Source organism: Cebus imitator, unplaced genomic scaffold (genome assembly GCF_001604975.1).
Source record: "Cebus imitator isolate Cc_AM_T3 unplaced genomic scaffold, Cebus_imitator-1.0 Scaffold573, whole genome shotgun sequence".
Lineage (NCBI taxonomy): Eukaryota > Metazoa > Chordata > Mammalia > Primates > Cebidae > Cebus > Cebus imitator.
The window spans coordinates 843,391-861,437 of record NW_016107888.1 but is presented as its reverse complement, the minus strand read 5'-3'; the positions used below and the strand labels follow the sequence as shown (position 1 = coordinate 861,437).

The window sequence follows — 18,047 nt, the reverse complement described above, 5'->3', positions numbered from 1 at the left end:
GAGACAGGGTTTCACCATGTTGGCCAGGCTGGTCTCAAACTACTGACCTCAGGAGATTCGCCCGCCTTGTCCTCTCAAAGTGTTGGGATTACAGGTGTGAGCCACTGTGGCCAGCCTGCTCAGCCCCTTCTGTATCCTGCTCCCCGCCCCGTGCCCGCACGTGGCGTTTTCCCGCCTTGCTCAGTCCACCTGTGCAGCTCTGCCAAGCCATGCCTCACCCCTGGGCTCCTAGCCCTTCAAATCTCACCTGTGCTTTAGGGCCAGCTCCCGTGGCTGCCTCCTCCAGGGTCTCTCCTGCCCCCGGGAGCTGCCAATGGGTCCTGCTCTTCCTCCTGCCATGCAGATCCTTGGCACTCAGCACATTCGGCCCCTGGGGTCCACGTCACCTCGGAAGCACTGAGGCTGCCCCGTATTCGCGGTTTGCCTCCCTGTCAGGGCTAGGGGCTTCTAGAGAGTAGGAATGGGCCTCGTTCAGCTCAGCACCCTTCCCCCAAGCCCCCAGTGCTCAGCATGCCAGGCACAGAGTGAGAACCTTTGTTGGCCCAACCCAATTCCCTGCCACCACAGTGCCCTGTGCTTCAGTGGGCGAGGGGGAAAGGAGTCCCCTCCACACCCAGTCTGGGGCCACCTTAGGTGACCCTGTCCTCCCCTTGGGCCTGCCCTCACATTCCTGGGAAGGGCACACCATCTCTCTGCTAGGGACACAACTAAGAAAACGGAGCCCCAGAGCTCAGAGGCCTCTTGGCTGGGGCCTAGTCATCCTGGCTCCCCAGTCCCAGAGCCCAAGCCTGCAATAGGGAGCCATTCTTACAGTCATTCAGCAAATGTTTATTGAGCGCCTACTATGTGAGGAGTGGGGAATTTCGTGGGGATTGAGACGTACAGGGTCTTTGCACTTCGGTGGCGTCCCTTCCAAAAGCATCGTCACACAATATGAACACAAATCAATCAAGAAACCATTTTGTTGTTGTTGCTGTTTGTTTGTTTTCTTCTGAGAGAGTCTCACTCTGTTACCCAGGCTGGAGTGCAGTGGTGCCATCTCAGCTCACTGCCACCTCTGCCTCCCAGGCTTAGGTGATCCTCCCACCTCAGCCTCTCAAGTAGCTGGGATTACAGTTGTGCACCACCATACCCAGCTAATTTTTGTATTTTTGTAGACACGTGGTTTCACCACGTTGCCCAGTTGGTCTCAGACTTCTGAGCTCAAGCAATCTGCCCACCCCAGCCTCCCAAAGTATTAGGATTATAGGTGTGAGCCACCACACCCGACCAAGAAACCATTTAAAAATTAGTCAGGCATGGTGGTATGTGCCTGTGGTCCCAGCTACTCTGGAGGCTGAGGTGGGAGGATCACTTGAGTCCAGGAGTTTGAGGCTGCTGTGAGCTGTAATCATGCCACCGTACTCCAGCCTGGGTACCATAGGGAGACCCTCTCTCAAAAAAAGAAGGAGGAGGAGGCAGAGAGGAAGAAGAAGAAAGAAAGAAACCAGCCCAAGCTGAGGCAGTGAAACCCTGTTTCTACAAAAAAAAAAATTTTTTTTTAATTTGCTGGGCACTATGTCATGCCTGTAATTCCAGTTACTCAGGAGGCTGAGTCAGGAGGATCCCCTGGGCCCAGGAGTTCAAGGCTGCGGTGACTATGATCATGCCACTGCACTCTAAGCGTGGGTGACAGAGTGACACCCTGTTGCAAAAAAGAAGAGAGGGAGAGGAAGAAAGAAAGAGAGAGAAAGGAAGGAAGGAAGGAAGGAAGGAAGGGAGGGAGGGAGGGGCTGGGCGCGGTGGCTCATGCCTGTAATCCCAGCACTTTGGGAGGCCGAGGCAGGTGGATCACCTGAGGTCAGGAGTTCGAGACTAGTCTGACAAACATGATAAAACCCTGTCTCTTTAAAAAAAAAAAAAAAAAAGAAAGAAAGGAGAAAGAGAAAGGAAGGAAGGAAAAAGAAAGAGAAAGGAAGGATGGGAGGGAAAGAAAGGAAGAAAGAAAGAGAAAGAAAGAAGAAAGGAGGAAAAAAAGAAGGAAGAAAAGAAAGCAGAAAATGACAGATTGGGTCAGGGTGGTCAGGGAGGGCCTCTGAAGAGCAGACATCTGGGCTGAGATGCACGAAGGGCTGAGGTGTTGTGGGGAGGGTGTCCAGGACGTGGACAGCAAAGACCCTAGGACACGAAAGGGCTTGGCAAGGTCTAGGAGCCACAGGAGGTCACCATATGGGCAAGTTGGCGAGAGAGCAAGAGAGACAGGGTCCAAGATGGGGCCAGGGAGAGAAGTAGGACCACATCATCCAGACCTGTGACCGCTCCCAAGGATGCTGCAGCCGTGCCCAGTGGGCAGCCGCTATTTCTAAGAGAAGAGCATGCATTTAGAGCCTCTCAGGGGTGCTAAGCCCCCTGAAGAAGGGACCAGTCATGTCCCCTGGCATTGCCTGAGTCCCAGGGATGGGTAGGAAGAGGCCAGGTGAAGACTGGAGAGTGAAGGAGGAGTTGGAACTGAAGGTCACCTGCCCGTCTTCCCCAAACATCCTTCACTTGTGCCAGCCAGACGTACTCTTCCCTGCACTGCCCCTCTCTCATGGCCCCTGCCCACCTACCTCACACCTGCAAATCCAGCTCCTTCTCATTCCCTCCACACTTCCTTTGACCCTACCACCTCCAACACGTGGCTCCCATCCACTGATACGTGGCCTCCTCTGGAGGAGGACCCGGAGACTCTGGAATGTGCCCCACTCAGCCTGTGCCCTCTGCTGCAGGGACCCGCGGTGCGGGTTATGCTGGGGGCTTGGATCACCGTGGACAACTGGACACTCAGGACTGCGCTATGGATGAGCTGCAGGTGGGTGTTTCCTGGCGTCGCAGTACTCCCACCTGGAGGCTCTGGGGACCTGGCCCTAGCTTCCTATCTTCCTTGGGAGTTGAAGAGCCCCTCACAGCCCAGCCTCCATGACCACTTCCTGCAGGATGATTACGAAGACGTGATGGAGGAGAATCTGGAGCAGGAGGAATATGAAGACCCAGGAGTCCCCGAGCCTCAGGTGGAGGAGCCAGCAGGTGAGCTCCCTCTCCCTCCCTCTGCTGGGATGAGCTGCTGAACTCTAGACAGGAACAAGAGGGGCCCTTGTCCTCTCCCCTTCTCCACAGTCCTCCTCCCAAGCCCCACAGGCAGTTCTCCCCAAAATTCCAGCTGATTGAAGGATAAACAATTTTGTTTGAAATGACCACAGGAGGTGGCTGGGAGAGCAGGGCAGTCACCCATCCAGTGCCCCTGCAATGTGTGAGAAGGGCGGGCAGCCCATCTGGGACAAGGGCGCTAGCCACATGCCATCTGTGCCCATCCAATGCCAGATTCCAGGCCAGAAACTGGGCCTGTTCTTGGGGAAAGAGGTCCTGAGAAACGAGGGGCTTGTGGGGACCCTCCTGGGCAGAAGGACACCAGGAACCACCCTGCCTTCCCAGGCCAGCCCAAGGTCTTAGGTGGGAAGCCCCAGGCAGGACCTGTTTACTGTCAACAGGACTTAAGTGCTGGCGATAGGGATTGAAGTTAAGAGGCCCCTCTGGGAAATGAGGGCTGGGGGTGGGGCGGGGGGAATATAAGGGGCTGACCCACCCTGGTTCCTGAGCTCAGTGAGACACTGCGCTGGCTGGCGGGCTCATTGAAGCAGGTGGGAAGCGGGAACAGAGTCTGGTCTCAGAGGGGGCAGGGGAGGGAGGAGGTCCTTGGAGAGTCCTGAAGATTGCCATTCATAGCTCTGCAGTCACCTTTGAGAGGTCCCTTCACTTCATCACTGCGGAGGGGCTCGCCCCCCACCCTCGCCCCGCCCCACCCCGGCTGGGTCTCAGGTGTCCTCCACAAGGCTCAGATGGGGAGCCCCAGGCTGGTCCCAGCACATGTGTGGGGAGCCCCATTCTGCTGAGTGGCCAGTGTGAGATGGGGCACCAGAGGCCCAGCCAGGGGCACTGGGAAAGAGGGGGCATCCACTCATGCCTGGGTATCTAAGGCTCACGGTGGGTGGTGAAGGGCCTCAGGCAGGGGACAGTCAGGGCGACACTGACCGACCTCCGGTTTTCAGCTCACTACACCGAGGCAACAGCCACAGACTACCACACCACATCACCACGCCCTGGTACCCACGAGGTGAGGACCCCAGCCTCCCCCTTGACTCTCATGCTGGCTCTGGGACCCACCATTTGACCAGGGGAAGAGAAGAGCAAGGGGATGGAGGCAGCTTCAGGCTGGGGGAGACCCTGCAGCAGACAGAGGAGTGAACGTTCCAGGAAATAGGTGGGAGGGAAGAGGACACCCCACTGATGGTGAGGCCTGGGCCTCCTTCCAGGAGCACCATGGGCAGAGATAACCTGACTGCGGAGGGCTGAGTCTCCAGGCCCTCAGGCCCTGGCTGGGCCATCGGGTGTCACTGGGGAAGCACAGAATTAAAAACTTGCTCTCCTCTGCCCAGGCCCCCCAGATCCCTGCTGGGTGCAGGACTGTCTAGCTGGTTAGGAATTTGGGCCAGCCCTCAGCTATGGCCCTTGGAGCAGTCACCTGGTCCCAGGGACATGCTGAGGCGCATCCATGCAACAATCGCAGAGGCTGGAGACTGATCGATGACACCAAAGTCCCCTTTAGCCTCAGCCTGCCAGGCCCCCGCTTCCCACTCCTCTCCCTCCCCGTGGCCTCTCCAGCATCCCTTTGGGTCGGGGTTCTCCAAATACCTTCTGCTATGGGGTGAGGGCCTGGCCAGGAAGTTGGGACATAGGGGAGTGATGTGAGCTATATCTAGGGACCCCTCAGCACAGGGATCCAAGCCCCAAAAGCATAAGCCTCTCTCAAGAGCAGCTGGGTGCCCACTATGCCCTGGGGTTTCAGGCTCCCCATGGCCATGCCCGGGGCCTGATGGACTAACTCAGGTCTATGGGGCCACAGGTCTATGTGGAGCTGCAGGAACTGGTGATGGACGAAAGGAACCAGGAGCTGAGATGGATGGAGGCAGCACGCTGGGTGCGACTGGAGGAGAACCTGGGGGAGAACGGGACCTGGGGCCGCCCGCACCTCTCTCACCTCACATTCTGGAGCCTCCTGGAGCTGCATAGAGTCTTCACCAAGGGTGAGCCTCCTGGGCCCCTCTGGCCCCCTGTAGGTGAGGCTTGTTGTTGGGGGCTGTGGCCCAGCCTCCTAGCTCACTCCTCCACCGCCTGCAGGTACTGTCCTCCTGGACCTGCAAGAGACCTCCCTGGCTGGAGTGGCCAACCAACTGCTGGACAGGTTTATCTATGAGGAGCAGATCCGGCCTCAGGACCGAGAGGAGCTGCTCCGGGCCCTGCTGCTCACACACAGGTGCGCTGCCTGCCAGGGCCTGGATTCCATATCCCACAGCCCACTTCCCCAGCCCACTTGCCCCAAGGTTTCCCCTGGGGCCCAGGTGGCCCTTCCCTCACCAGGCAGGGGCCCACTTTTCCTCTACTATCGCTCCCACCTCTGACACCTTGAAAGGGATGGCCATGTCCCATGCTCAGAGTTGGGGCTGCTGGTCCACAGGAGGACAGACCCTCAAGGCCCTTTCCTCTAGACACTCTTTTGATCCTGCCTAGTCCTTCCAGACAGAGGCACCCACTTACATCTGCATCACCCTTGGAGAGGAGGCTCTGATTCTCCTTCCGTCCCAGGCTCTCTCTGGTTTGGTCTGGAAAGTCCCAGATATCTACCTTTGATGTCTACCCTAGTCCCTTGATGCTCACCCTTGATCCCTCCCACCACTGAGAGCTCAGCCTGAACAGCTTACTCAGCCCATGTCCCCTGTCCATCCTGCAGCCATGCTGGAGAGCTCGAGGTCCTGGGGGGCGTGAAGCCTGCAGTCCTGACGCGCTCTGGGGATCCTTCACAGCCTCTGCTCCCCCAGCACCCCTCACTGGAGACGCAGCTCTTCTGTGAGCAGGTGAGTCAGTTATAGGGTCAGGGTCAGGGTGGGGCAAGGAGAGAGCTTCCTCAAACACCAGCAGAGGTCCTGATCAATCTGCCACAAGCAGGGGACCAGAAGCACCCCTGTGCCTGGGGTGTGCCAGGAGAGTTGGGAAACCGCCCCCCTCCTGAACATGGTGGCAAGCAAGAATGGGAAGGGAAGGAAGGGGAGGAGGCTCAGGTCTCCCAGGATCAGAGTAGACCAAGGACTCCCTTCACCACCCTCCTTCCCACAGGGAGATGGGGACGCAGAAGGGCGCTCACCATCTGGAATTCTGGAAAAGATTCCCCCGGATTCAGAGGCCACGCTGGTGCTAGTGGGTAAGAACAGGTGTCTCTACCCTCAGCCCTCCACACCCCTTGGGTCCTGGCCCAGCCTGTCTTTCCCTCAGCCTGGACCCCCACACCTCCATCTCTTCAGCACGTCCACCCTGGGCCCCTCTGCCTGGCCTGATCCTTTGTCCCCAACAGGCCGTGCCACCTTCCTGGAGCGGCCCGTGCTGGGCTTTGTGCGGCTGCAGGAGGCAGCGGAGCTGGAGGCGGTGGAGCTGCCCGTGCCCGTGCGCTTCCTCTTTGTGTTGCTGGGACCCGAGGACCCCCACATCGATTACACCCAGCTCGGCCGGGCTGCTGCTACCCTCATGTCGGAGAGGGTGAGGAAGGGCCGGAGAAGGATGGGTTGGGGAAGTTTGGGAGCTGGGCAGTGGCTGAGGCCCGCTCTCCAGCCTGGCCTGGGTTGCTCTAGGTTCACTGGTTTGACCCATTCAGCCTAATCCATCTGCTGCCATCCCACCTGGCGGGCAGTCAGGTGTGTGTGGTCCGGCCCAGCTCTGTCTGCCCTGGCCTGGTCTCGTGTGGTTGGCTATGGCCTGGCTTGGTCCAGTCCAGTCCACTCTGACCTGGTTCTGCCTGGTCCGGTCTGGCTTGGTCGGGCCTAGGCAGCTGTAGTTGCTTCTAGTCTGCTTAACCCACTGGGTTAGCTGCAGTTCCTTCTCCTTTCCCCACCCAGGGCCGCTGTCTGTCCCCCCAGAGCCCTTTCTTAGTGGGGAGTAGGGGCGAGAGGAGGCAGAAAAAGCAGTTCCTGGCAATGGGAGCTGCATGAGGGGCTTCTGGTCCCTGGAGGCCCTGGCCGTGGGCTCCTGGGTCCTTTCCCTCTGTAGGTCCGGGCAGCCCTGACTCTCTCTCCTTCCCCTAGGTGTTCCGCATAGATGCCTACATGGCTCAGAGCCGAGGGGAGCTGGTGCGCTCCTTGGAGGGCTTCCTGGACTGCAGCCTCGTGCTGCCTCCCACAGACGCCCCCTCTGAGCAGACCCTGCTCAGTCTGGTGCCCGTGCAGAGGGAGCTTCTTCGAAGGCGCTACCAGCTCAGCCCTGCCAAGCCAGACTCCAGCTTCTACCAGGGCCTAGGTACCTGCCCTGCCCAGCCAAGGCTTTCTGAGCCCCCATCGGCCCCCAGACGCCTCAGCACACCCTCCCTCTCCCATCACGTGCTCTTCTTACTGCTCCTCTGCCCACATTGCCCGGCCTTCATGGCCACCCCATTCCCATCAGACAATCTCCGCTATGCCCTCCAGTCCCCTCTCCCCTCACCTCCTCCAGCTACTCCCTCTGACCTTGCTCTTATCCTCCACCACAGACCTAAATGGGCACCTAGGGGGCCCCGAGGGCCCAGACGATCCTCTGCAGCAGACAGGCCAGTTCTTCGGGGGCCTGGTGCGTGACATCCGGCGCCGCTACCCGTATTACCTGAGTGACATCACAGATGCGTTGAGCCCCCAGGTCCTGGCTGCCGTCATCTTCATCTACTTTGCTGCCCTGTCACCCGCCATCACCTTCGGTGGCCTCCTGGGTTAGTGCCAGTACCTGTCTCCCTAACTCTCACCTGTGACCCTCTGGCCTCTGTCTCGGTCCCGACTTCTAACTCTATCTGACCCTCCAGACCCCTGCATCAGCCTACCCATCACTTGCTCTATGAGCCCCTGGAAATGATCTCCTGACCTTGACCCCACTGTGACCTCTACCCACAGGAGAAAAGACCCGAAACCAGATGGGCGTGTCGGAGCTGCTGATCTCCACTGCCGTGCAGGGCATCCTCTTCGCCCTGCTGGGGGCTCAGCCCCTGCTCGTGGTCGGCTTCTCAGGACCACTGCTGGTGTTTGAAGAAGCCTTCTTCTCGGTAGCTCTGTCCTCGCCCCACGGACCCTGACCCTATCATGTCCCCTGCCCCACCTGCCTGATGCCCGGTGCCTTGCCCTGAGGCCCTCTTTGTCTGACTGACTTCCTCTGGCCACCCTGCAGTTCTGCGAGAGCAAGGGTCTGGAGTACATCGTGGGCCGCGTGTGGATCGGCTTCTGGCTCATCCTGCTGGTGGTGTTAGTGGTAGCCTTCGAGGGCAGCTTCCTGGTCCGCTTCATCTCCCGCTACACCCAGGAGATCTTCTCCTTCCTCATCTCCCTCATCTTCATCTATGAGACCTTCTCCAAGCTGATCAAGGTGGGGGCCTATGGGGATGTTAATGCGTATGAGAGGCTGTGTATGTGACTGGGCCTGGGCCACTGGCCGGGCATGGTGCTCACGCCCATAATCCCAGCACTTTGGGAGGCCACGGCGGGTGGATCACCTGAGGTCAGGAGTTCGAGACCAGCCTGACCAACATGATGAAATCCCAACTCTATTAAAAATACAAAAATTGCTGGGTGCAGTGGTTCACACCTGTAATCCCAGCACTTTGGCAGGCCAAGGCAGGTGGATCATAAGGTCAAGGGATCAAGACCATCCTGGCCAACATAGTGAAACTCCGTCTCTACTAAAAATACAAAAACTAGCTGGGCGCGGTGACAGGCACCTGTAGTCCCAGCTACTTGGGAGGCTGAGGCAGGAGAATTGCTGGAATCTGGGAGGCAGAGGTTGCAGTGAGCCGAGATCGCGCCACTGCACTCCAGCCTGCGAGACAGAGTGAGAATCTTTCTCCAAAAAAAAAGTCAGCCAGGTGTGGTGGCATGCACCTGTAATCCCAGCTAGTTGAGAGGTTGAGTCAGGAGAATTGCTTGAACCCAGGAGGCAGAGGTTTCAGTGAGCTGAGATCGTGCCATTGCACTCCAGCCTGGGTGACAGCGAGACTTCGTCTCAAAAAAGCAAAAAGACTGAGCCACTGTGTGTGTCTTCACACATGTGTCCCTGCAGCATTTGTGTGGCTTTGCTTCCACCTGTGTAGATAACCATGTGACTGTGCATATGACTGTGGCCACCTATGTATCTGTGTGGTCACATGTCTGCACACAGGACTGTGCAGCTGTGTTGACTGTGACTACGTATGTGTTGGCACCTGCTGCCTGCGGCCAGCATTCTTGCTGAGGCATGAGAGGGTGTCTCTGTGTGCATATGTCCAGTTCATGATCACACATGATGTGAGCAGTGGGTAAGTATGGGCGTGATGCTGAGCATGTGAAAGTACATGCACAGGGAGAGCAGGGGGGACTCTGGAGCCTCTGAAGTCCCCCACTCTCTCTCCTGCGCTTGTCCTCAAGAGCTGCAGGGTTTGCGGATGGAGTGCCCAGCTCCTTGGCTTGCCTCCCGTCGTCTTAAGCTCTGCATTTTATATGGAAGAAGAGTGGACCCTAAGTGTTGTCCCTTGATTTTGTTGGGTGGGCAGTCTTTCTGTGTCCAGGCCTTTTAACCTCTTTCTAGACACTTCCCTGACCCTTGTTTCCTGACTTCCAGCCTCATGTCTCCCAGGTCCTGGTGTGCATGTGTGCACACACACACTCATTGCCGCCCATGGCTCTCCCCACCCAAACTTAGGCTGTCTTCATTCCTGAAAACCAAGCTGTACAATCCTATTTCTCCTCTGTTACCATGTCAATTGAGGAAGAAGACAGACAGATGGATGGATGAATAGATAATGGATGGATGGCTGATTGATGGATAATGAATGGATGGATGATGGATAGATGAATGGATGGATGCATGGATGGATAAACGCATGGATAGATAGATGATAGGTGGATGGATGGGTAGATGGATAATGAATGAATGGATGAATAATCAATGGATGATCAATGGATCATGGATGGGTGAATGATGGATAGGTGGATAAATGGATGGATGATTAATTCATAGATGGCTGAATGAATGGATGGTATTGCCGGGTAGAGTTAGCTGGTGGTATTTTCCAGCCCAAGCCAAGGCTGGAGAGAACAGAATGCCTTGGTCTTCTGCTGCAGATTTTCCAGGACCACCCACTACAGAAGAATTATGTCTACAACGTGACGACAGAGCCCAAACCTCAGGGTCCCCTGCCCAACACAGCCCTCCTCTCCCTTGTGCTCATGGCCGGTACCTTCTTATTTGCCATGATGCTGCGCAAGTTCAAGAACAGCTCCTACTTCCCGGGCAAGGTCAGCACACCCTCCCTCCTCACCTGTCCTTGCCAACACTGCCCTGTCCCAACCCAGCTTCCCCAGTGCCCTTAGCTTCCCTTCTTTATCAGATTCGCATTCCCAGTTCCAAACTCCCCTGGCCCTGGCTTACCCAGGGTTTCATTCTGCCGGGAAGCCCCTCCCCCTTTCGTGGCATGCCCGGCCTGAGAACTGCTGGGGAAGAAGAAAGAAGGCAGACATGGCTGAGGTGCAGGACAGGGCATGAGATGCTGGTTCACCCCCTGGAAGAGCAGGGCCCACTGGGTGAATACAGGGCAGGAGGGAGGCAGGAGCGGGAGTGACTGGGCACTGACCACTGATCCTTTCACCTGCCTCTAGCTGCGTCGAGTCATCGGGGACTTCGGGGTCCCCATCTCCATCCTGATCATGGTCCTGGTGGATTTCTTCATTGAGGATACCTACACCCAGGTGACCCCTCCTCCCAGCCCTCAGACCATGATATGCACCAGGTGCTCATTTCTACCCCGCAGCATGCCCCTTCCCCAGAATAGCTCTCACCAACCTGAAGCCAGCTAGGACTACCTCTACCCCATCCTTGCCTCCTCTGGGAGCCCCATGTGCTTCTTACAGCCCCAGAGGACCCCCTCTGGCCAAAGCAACTGGCTGGGCCAGGTTGCTGCCTTCATTCCTTAACTCAGAGCAGTAGGAAGAAGTATTCTTTGAAGCCAGGCAGATCTAGGCATGAATCCCAGCTCTGCCATCAAACAGCTGTGTGATGTGGGGCAAGCTACATAACCTCTCTGATTCTCTGTCCTCATCTATAAAGTGGGGAGCAAGCAGATGTATGTAAAGGGATTACATACAGTGCAGTGACTAGGTACAGAGCAAGTACTCAGTGTAACTAAGTTCCCAAGTGCCCCCAACCCAACTGCCCAACCCCCAGGACTCTGGTTCCTCCTGCTCCCACCCTTCCCCATCCCCTTGCCCCTGGCATTCTTACCTTCAATCCCCTCCCACAGAAACTCTCAGTGCCTGATGGCCTTCAGGTGTCCAACTCCTCAGCCCGGGGCTGGGTCATCCACCCGCTGGGCTTGCACTCCCACTTTCCCATCTGGATGATGTTCGCCTCCGCCCTGCCTGCTCTGCTGGTCTTCATCCTCATATTCCTGGAGTCTCAGATCACCACGTGAGTGACAGGGTGGGGGCTGGGCCTGGGAGGGTGGGAGGCAAGGACCTTTCCCTGGCAGTTTCCCAGGCAGGCAAGAGACCCAGGACTGCAAGCTAGTGCTGGTGGGTGTGCGGCCCTCCTGACTAGCAGGAATGGTGACTAGCCAGGGGCAGGTCCAGGTTTTGTGGGACCTGAAGTTGTATAATTTGGAGAGCTCTTTTTTTTTTTTTTTGAGACGGAGTTTCGCTCTTGTTACCCAGGCTGGAGTGCAATGGCGCGATCTCGGCTCACCACAACCTCCGCCTCCTGGGTTCAGGCAATTCTCCTGCCTCAGCTTCCTGAGTAGCTGGGATTACAGGCACGCACCACCATGCCCAGCTAATTTTTTGTAGTTTTAGTAGAGACGGGGTTTCACCATGTTGACCAGGATGGTCTCGATCTCTTGACCTTGTGATCCACCCGCCTCGGCCTCCCAAAGTGCTGGGATTACAGGCGTGAGCCACCGCGCCCGGCCTGGAGAGCTCTTTTTAAGGAAAAAAAAAAATGCGTCGGACACAGTGGCTCATGCCTGTAATCCCAGCACTTTGTGGGGGCCAAGGTGGGTGGATCACGTGAGGTCAGGAGTTTGAGACCAGCCTGGCCAGTATGGTAAAAATCCCATTTCTACTAAAAACACAAAAATTAGCCTGGTGTGGTGGTGTGTGCCTGTAGTCCCAGCTACTCGGGAGGCTGAAGCAGGAGAATCACTTGAACCCGAGAGGCAGAGGTTGCAGTGAGCTGATATTGCACCACTGCACTCCATCCTGGGCAACAGAGCGAGACTCAAAAAAAAAAAAAAGAAAAAGAAAAAATAATGCAAAATGACAACTAAAAAATTAGGTGCTGGATCTTGGAGGGGCCTGTACAAGCAAAGCCCCCTGAAGCTGAAGCTTCATTCCCTGCGAATCAGCCTTGGATGTTCTGAAGACATTTCTGCTCTTAAGATTCTGGATTCTCAAGATAGGGTGGAGGGAGGAGAGCCAGGAACTCAAAGAGGGAGGGGCACAGAAGACAAAACGGGGCTATGAGGACACCAAGTATGGAGAAGGAAGGAGGGGTGGAGGAGACAGGGGAGAACCCCGCTTACCCCTCACCTTCCCCCACCCCAGGCTGATTGTCAGCAAACCCGAGCGCAAGATGGTCAAGGGCTCTGGCTTCCACCTGGACCTGCTGCTGGTAGTGGGCATGGGCGGGGTGGCTGCCCTCTTTGGGATGCCCTGGCTCAGTGCCACCACCGTGCGTTCCGTCACCCACGCCAATGCCCTCACTGTCATGGGCAAAGCCAGCACCCCGGGGGCTGCAGCCCAGATCCAGGAGGTCAAAGAGCAGCGGATCAGCGGTCTCCTGGTCTCTGTGCTTGTGGGTGAGTAAAAGCTGGGTCAGCTCTCCACCATCCTCCTGCCCCATCCCATTCCCCCACCCCCGATCCCTTCCCCGTCCTCTTCGGACCCAGCCAATTCTCCAGCCTCACCCAACCTGCACCACTTCCCCACATCTCCCCAGCATCCGCTACTCATGAGGGCATCCTGGAGGAAAGGCCAAGACACTGAGCTGGGCGTCTGAGCAGGAAGGAAGGGAGCTCCACTCCTGAGCCTTCTCCAGACCAGACCCCACCTCTGACTTACAACAGAAGTCCAGTGAACTGTCGGTTCCAGCCCTGCCCTGCTGCTAACCCAGTATCCCTCCTTGTCTCTGGGTCTCAGTTTCCCTGCCTGCACAGTTGGAGCGTTCATCAGATGTCCCCAAGTTCTCTTCCAGCTCAGCTGCTCCATGACTGATACAAGGGGCAGGGCTCCAGGCACAGCCTGGAGGTGTGGGGAGAAGAAAGAAGGGTCACTGGGGTTGACTTCAGCTCTGGAACAGCCAAAAGTCGAGCTGGATTCAGTGTGGGCAGTGCCATGGCTGCAGATAGAATGGTTCAGGGAAATTTCTTAAAGAAGGCAAAGTTGATGGCATTCTGGACTGGGGTAAGGAGAAAGATGCCTGTCTTTGACCTCTGTGACCTCCATTAGGGTAAGGGAGTGGGCTTAAGTCAGGCAGGAGGGCTTTGACTCCCTGCAGTTGTGTGGCCTTAGGCAGGTTGTTTACCTCTCTGAGCCTGTTTCCTCATCTGTAAAATTGGGGTAATACCTCTAAAAAGGACCCATAGAGGCCAGGTGCGGTAGCTCATGCCTATAATCCCAGCACTCTGGGAAGCTGAGGCAGGTAGGTCACTTGAGGCCAGGAGTTGGAGACCTCACAATGGTCCATGAGTGAAACATGGTGAAACCACATCTCTATTAAAAATACAAAATTAGCCAAGAGTGATGGTGCACGCCTGTAGTCCCAGCTACTTGGGAGGCTGATGCAGGAGAATTGCTTAAGCCTGGGAGTCAGAGGTTGCAGTGAGCCAGGATCGTGCCACTACACTCCAGCATGGGCGACAGAGCGAGACTCCTCAAAAGCAAAAAAATGACACATAGAAATGGCTCCAGGTCAGGCGTGGGATCCCAACATTTTGGGAGGCCAAGACAGGAAAATCACTTGAGCCCAGGAGTTCAAGACTAGCCTGGACAACATAGTGAGACCTTGTCTCTACTAAAAATTAAAAAAAAAAAAAATAGGCGTGGTGGTGTGTGCCTATAGTCCCAGCAACTAGGGAGGCTGAGGCAGGAGGATCACTTGAGACCAGGAGGTCAAGGCTGTTGTAGCTGAGATCACACCACTGCACTCCAAAAAGAAAAAAAAAAAAAAAACCAAAAAAAAAAAAAAAAAAAAAGAAGAAAGCAAGCAAGCAGGAAAGAAGGAAGGAAGGAAGAGGAAGGAAGGAAGGAAGGAAAGAAGGAAGAGGAAGGAAGGAAGAGGAAGGAAGGAAGGAAGGAAGGAAGGAAGGAAGGAAGGAAGGAAGGAAGGAAGGAAAAGAAAGAGAGAAAAGAAACAGCTCCATATGGTGCCTGTGTTTTATTCCCAGCCCCAGATAGGGGCCTGACCCCCACTGGCACCAGGGCTCAGGCAACCTGGGCTGAGTGTGCGCTCCCCACAGGTCTGTCCATCCTCATGGAGCCCATCCTGTCCCGCATCCCCCTAGCTGTGCTGTTTGGCATCTTCCTCTACATGGGGGTCACATCGCTCAGCGGCATCCAGCTCTTTGACCGCATCCTGCTTCTGTTCAAGCCACCCAAGTACCACCCGGATGTGCCCTACGTCAAGCGGGTACAGGGCCCTTTTATGGCTGCCCAGCCTGGGGTGGTGGAGGGTACCGAGCACAGTGGGCACTGACCCCAGCCTTCGCTTGCAGGTGAAGACCTGGCGCATGCACTTGTTCACGGGCATCCAGATCATCTGCCTGGTGGTGCTGTGGGTGGTGAAGTCCACGCCAGCCTCACTGGCCCTGCCTTTCGTCCTCATCCTCACCGTGCCCCTGCGGCGCATCCTGCTGCCTCTCATCTTCAGGAACCTGGAGCTTCAGTGTGTGAGTGGCTGCCTGGGCCTGGGGCACAAGAGCTGGGAGCCTGTGAGGGGCGAGTCTCAGAGCCAGGACAGGCAGGACGGCGTCGAGGGTAAAGTCTGGGGCTAGGGCTGGGGTCCAGGTTCTGGCCTGCCGTGTCCTAGCATACAATCTGGAGCACATGGCCTGGTTTCTCTGTGCCTTCATTTTGCTCACCTGTAAAGGGAGGAATGATGGCAGGGCCGGGGAGAGAATCAAGAGGCAGACAGGGTGTACTGCACGTGAGCTGTTGGGACCCCGGAGCAGCAAGTCCCGCCGTCTGCCAAGTCATTTGGGACAGAGTCGCTCCTCTAGTAGAATTCTTCCACAGTGTGACTCAGGTCACTGTGGGACTGCCCTGGTGAAGAGGTCCCCTGCTCCCCCTCTTCAGTGGCTCCCCTGCCAGGGTCCACATCCCCAGGGTTGCCTCCTACTTTGACAGTCACTCATTCAGGCCAGTCCTAGAGGCTGGGGGGATAGAACAGGACAGGTCCAAGGTTCTCAAGAGCCACACCCGATCCTAACTCCAGAGGTGACTTTCATGCCCCGGGAGGGCTCACCTGGCCCCAGGGTCCCTCACCCTCTCTCCATCGTGTCCCTCCCCTCCAGCTGGATGCTGATGATGCCAAGGCAGCCTTTGATGAGGAGGACGGTCAGGATGAATACGACGAAGTGCCCATGCCTGTGTGAGGGGCAGGCCCAGGCCCTAGACCCTCCCCCGCCATTCCAGTTCCCCACCTTCCCAGGAAAAGCAGAAGTTCATGGGCACCTCATGGACTCCAGGCTCCTGGAGCAGCAGCTGAGGCCCCAGGGCTGTGGGTGGAGAAGGAAGGGGTGTCCAGGAGACCTACCGCAAAGGGCAGCCCGGCTTTTCTGGCTGGAGATGGCTGATGGGGCCCACATTAGGTGTTTGCTCCACAGTCCCTCCTGTTGCCACACTTTCACTGGGGACTCCATGCTGGAAGACAGATCTGAGCCCTACCTCTTCCCAGCACAGGCAGGGGTGAAGCAAAGGCGGGAGGTGGGTGGGGGCGGGGTGCTTGCTGTGTGACCTTGGGCAAGTTCCTTGACCTTTGCGGCCTATACTTCCTCTTCTGTAAAATGGGTATATTGATGATAATATCCACATTACAGGACAGCTACTGAGGACCAAAGACACATGTAAAACAGGGCTTTGTAAATTCCTCAGGGACTATTCTACAGCAGTCATCATTTGTCTTTGAACCTGACCAAGGTCACATGGCTGGGGTTTGAACTGAGCCAGGCAGCTGGGATTTGAACCAGGCCTTCTGACTTCGAGGTCAGAGCTCTGTCCTGTGTCAGTCATTCGTCCACCTTCCCTTCCCCACTCTGCTCCCAGCCCCTGCCTTGAGACCCTCTTCTCTGGACCCAGAGAGAGGCGTCCTGGTGAGGATGATCAGGGATTGGGACTGGGACTCAGGCCTCCTAAGTGTTTGGTTACCTCCCTCCAAGCACTCATTAGTTCACTCATTCATTCATTCCACAAGCATTTACTGAGGTCCCTGGACCCAGTGCACTCTGAGTGGACTGAGATAAGCCCTTCCCTGGGGTGTGGGTGGGGGGCAAGGTACAGTTGATTTTAGATTTGGATAGGGAGTGGGAGAAGGTGGGAAAGTAAGGGTGGGACAGGGAGGGGGTTTGTAATTTATTAATTGTGTATTTTCTAAGAGTTCTCATCATACTTTGGCTTCACACACACCTCCAGGCCCCTCATTTGAGACCCACTATCCCCAACCCCATCTAAACTGAATCCTAGGGAGAACCCAGATCTGACCAATTGGGGTGGGAGACAGCGGGCTCTCCAGAACATGGGCAAATTTATTTTTTTATAAAACAAAAAGATAAAAAGAGTTGAAAGACGTGGAAGTGGTGAGAGATGGAGGAAACAGAATCAGGGAGTGGCAAAAAAGAGAGGAGGCAGCCGGGCGCAGTGGCTTACACCTGTAATCCCAGCACTTTGGGAGGCCGAGGTGGGTGGATCACTTGAGGTCAGGAGTTCGAGACCAGCCTGGCCAACATGGTGAAACCCTGTTCTACAAAAAATACAAATATTAGCCAGGTGTCATGGTGGGCACCTGTAATCCCAGCTGCTTGGGAGGCTGAGGCATGAGAATCACCTGAACCCAGGAGGTGGAGGTTGCAGTGAGCCAAGATCGCACCACTGCACTCCAGCCTGGGCAACAAAGCGAAATCCTGTCTCATAACACACACACACACACGCACACACACACACAAGGAAGCATTAGCCTTGGGGCCACACACTCAACATGTGTGTGTGTGGTGGGTTCCGTGTCATTGTTTATACCTCCCAAGCTAGCTCAGTCCATGGGAGGCTCTCCAGGCGCCCCTGAAAGCTGATACCCACCTTCCACCACTTCCCCATGCTACACTGCAGTTTCCTCATCTGTAAAATGGAGATGATAATGGTACCTACCTTGTGGTGTTGTTATAAGGATTAAAGGAGACAGTGCAAGTAAAGGCCTTGCTTAGTGAAGAGCCCAACCTTGGAGCAGAGCTACTGGAATCATTATCCTGATTGGGATGTCCCTGCCCCTCCCTCCCCTTGCTCCTTGAACATGGCCAAGGAAAGTGAAAAACAAAAATCATTCACTCTGCTAGCACCCTTCCCCTTGATGCCTGGGAATAGGTTTTGCCAATAAATGCATCTGCGTTGGAGTGGGTGCCTTGCTTGAATTCCTCTTCCCAGAGTCGGGAGTCCCGAGGGTCTTGGCTGAACTAGGTGGGCATGGTGTATGTGGCACGGACCCAGCACAGGGCTGCATTTATGCAGCAAGGGGAGCCAGGCTGAGGTGTGACCCTGAGCCCTAGGGTGGGAGACCAGCATCCAGAGATTGGGTGGAGAACAAGAAATGAGATCACGCTCTGAGAATCCTTCCTCTCCTGAACAAGCAAGACCAGTGGGGGTGGGAGGAGGGGCTGTAAGGGGATCTTGCCCCCTGCCTCTTGTACTTATGGGCCCCCAATTCCCTTTGATGAGTGGGCCCCTTACCAGGAAGCTGGACAG

At 56.2% G+C, this 18,047-nt stretch overlaps 1 protein-coding gene across 3 annotated transcripts in view; it reads left to right on the top strand.

The window, feature by feature from the left end:
- Positions 1-17,698, top strand: part of SLC4A1 (solute carrier family 4 member 1 (Diego blood group)) — a 20,663-nt gene extending 2,965 nt beyond the window's left edge. The window contains exons 2-20 of one of the 3 annotated variants that reach the window (XM_017516136.2): positions 2,748-2,830; positions 2,955-3,045; positions 4,065-4,129; positions 4,919-5,099; positions 5,194-5,329; positions 5,804-5,927; positions 6,187-6,271; positions 6,422-6,603; positions 7,146-7,356; positions 7,586-7,798; positions 7,977-8,125; positions 8,248-8,442; positions 10,173-10,346; positions 10,707-10,796; positions 11,348-11,514; positions 12,645-12,898; positions 14,558-14,727; positions 14,813-14,986; positions 15,611-17,619. In XM_017516136.2, coding sequence (XP_017371625.1) covers positions 2,816-2,830; positions 2,955-3,045; positions 4,065-4,129; positions 4,919-5,099; positions 5,194-5,329; positions 5,804-5,927; positions 6,187-6,271; positions 6,422-6,603; positions 7,146-7,356; positions 7,586-7,798; positions 7,977-8,125; positions 8,248-8,442; positions 10,173-10,346; positions 10,707-10,796; positions 11,348-11,514; positions 12,645-12,898; positions 14,558-14,727; positions 14,813-14,986; positions 15,611-15,691 — 2,757 coding nt within the window. In that variant the 5' untranslated portion in view covers positions 2,748-2,815 and the 3' untranslated portion in view covers positions 15,692-17,619. Of the gene's footprint in view, positions 1-2,747; positions 3,046-4,064; positions 4,130-4,918; positions 5,100-5,193; positions 5,330-5,803; positions 5,928-6,186; positions 6,272-6,421; positions 6,604-7,145; positions 7,357-7,585; positions 7,799-7,976; positions 8,126-8,247; positions 8,443-10,172; positions 10,347-10,706; positions 10,797-11,347; positions 11,515-12,644; positions 12,899-13,038; positions 13,734-14,557; positions 14,728-14,812; positions 14,987-15,610 lie in introns of those variants that run through there. The other 2 variants (XM_017516135.2, XM_017516137.2) reach the window with 2 other exon arrangements.
- Positions 17,699-18,047: the final 349 nt, after the last annotated feature.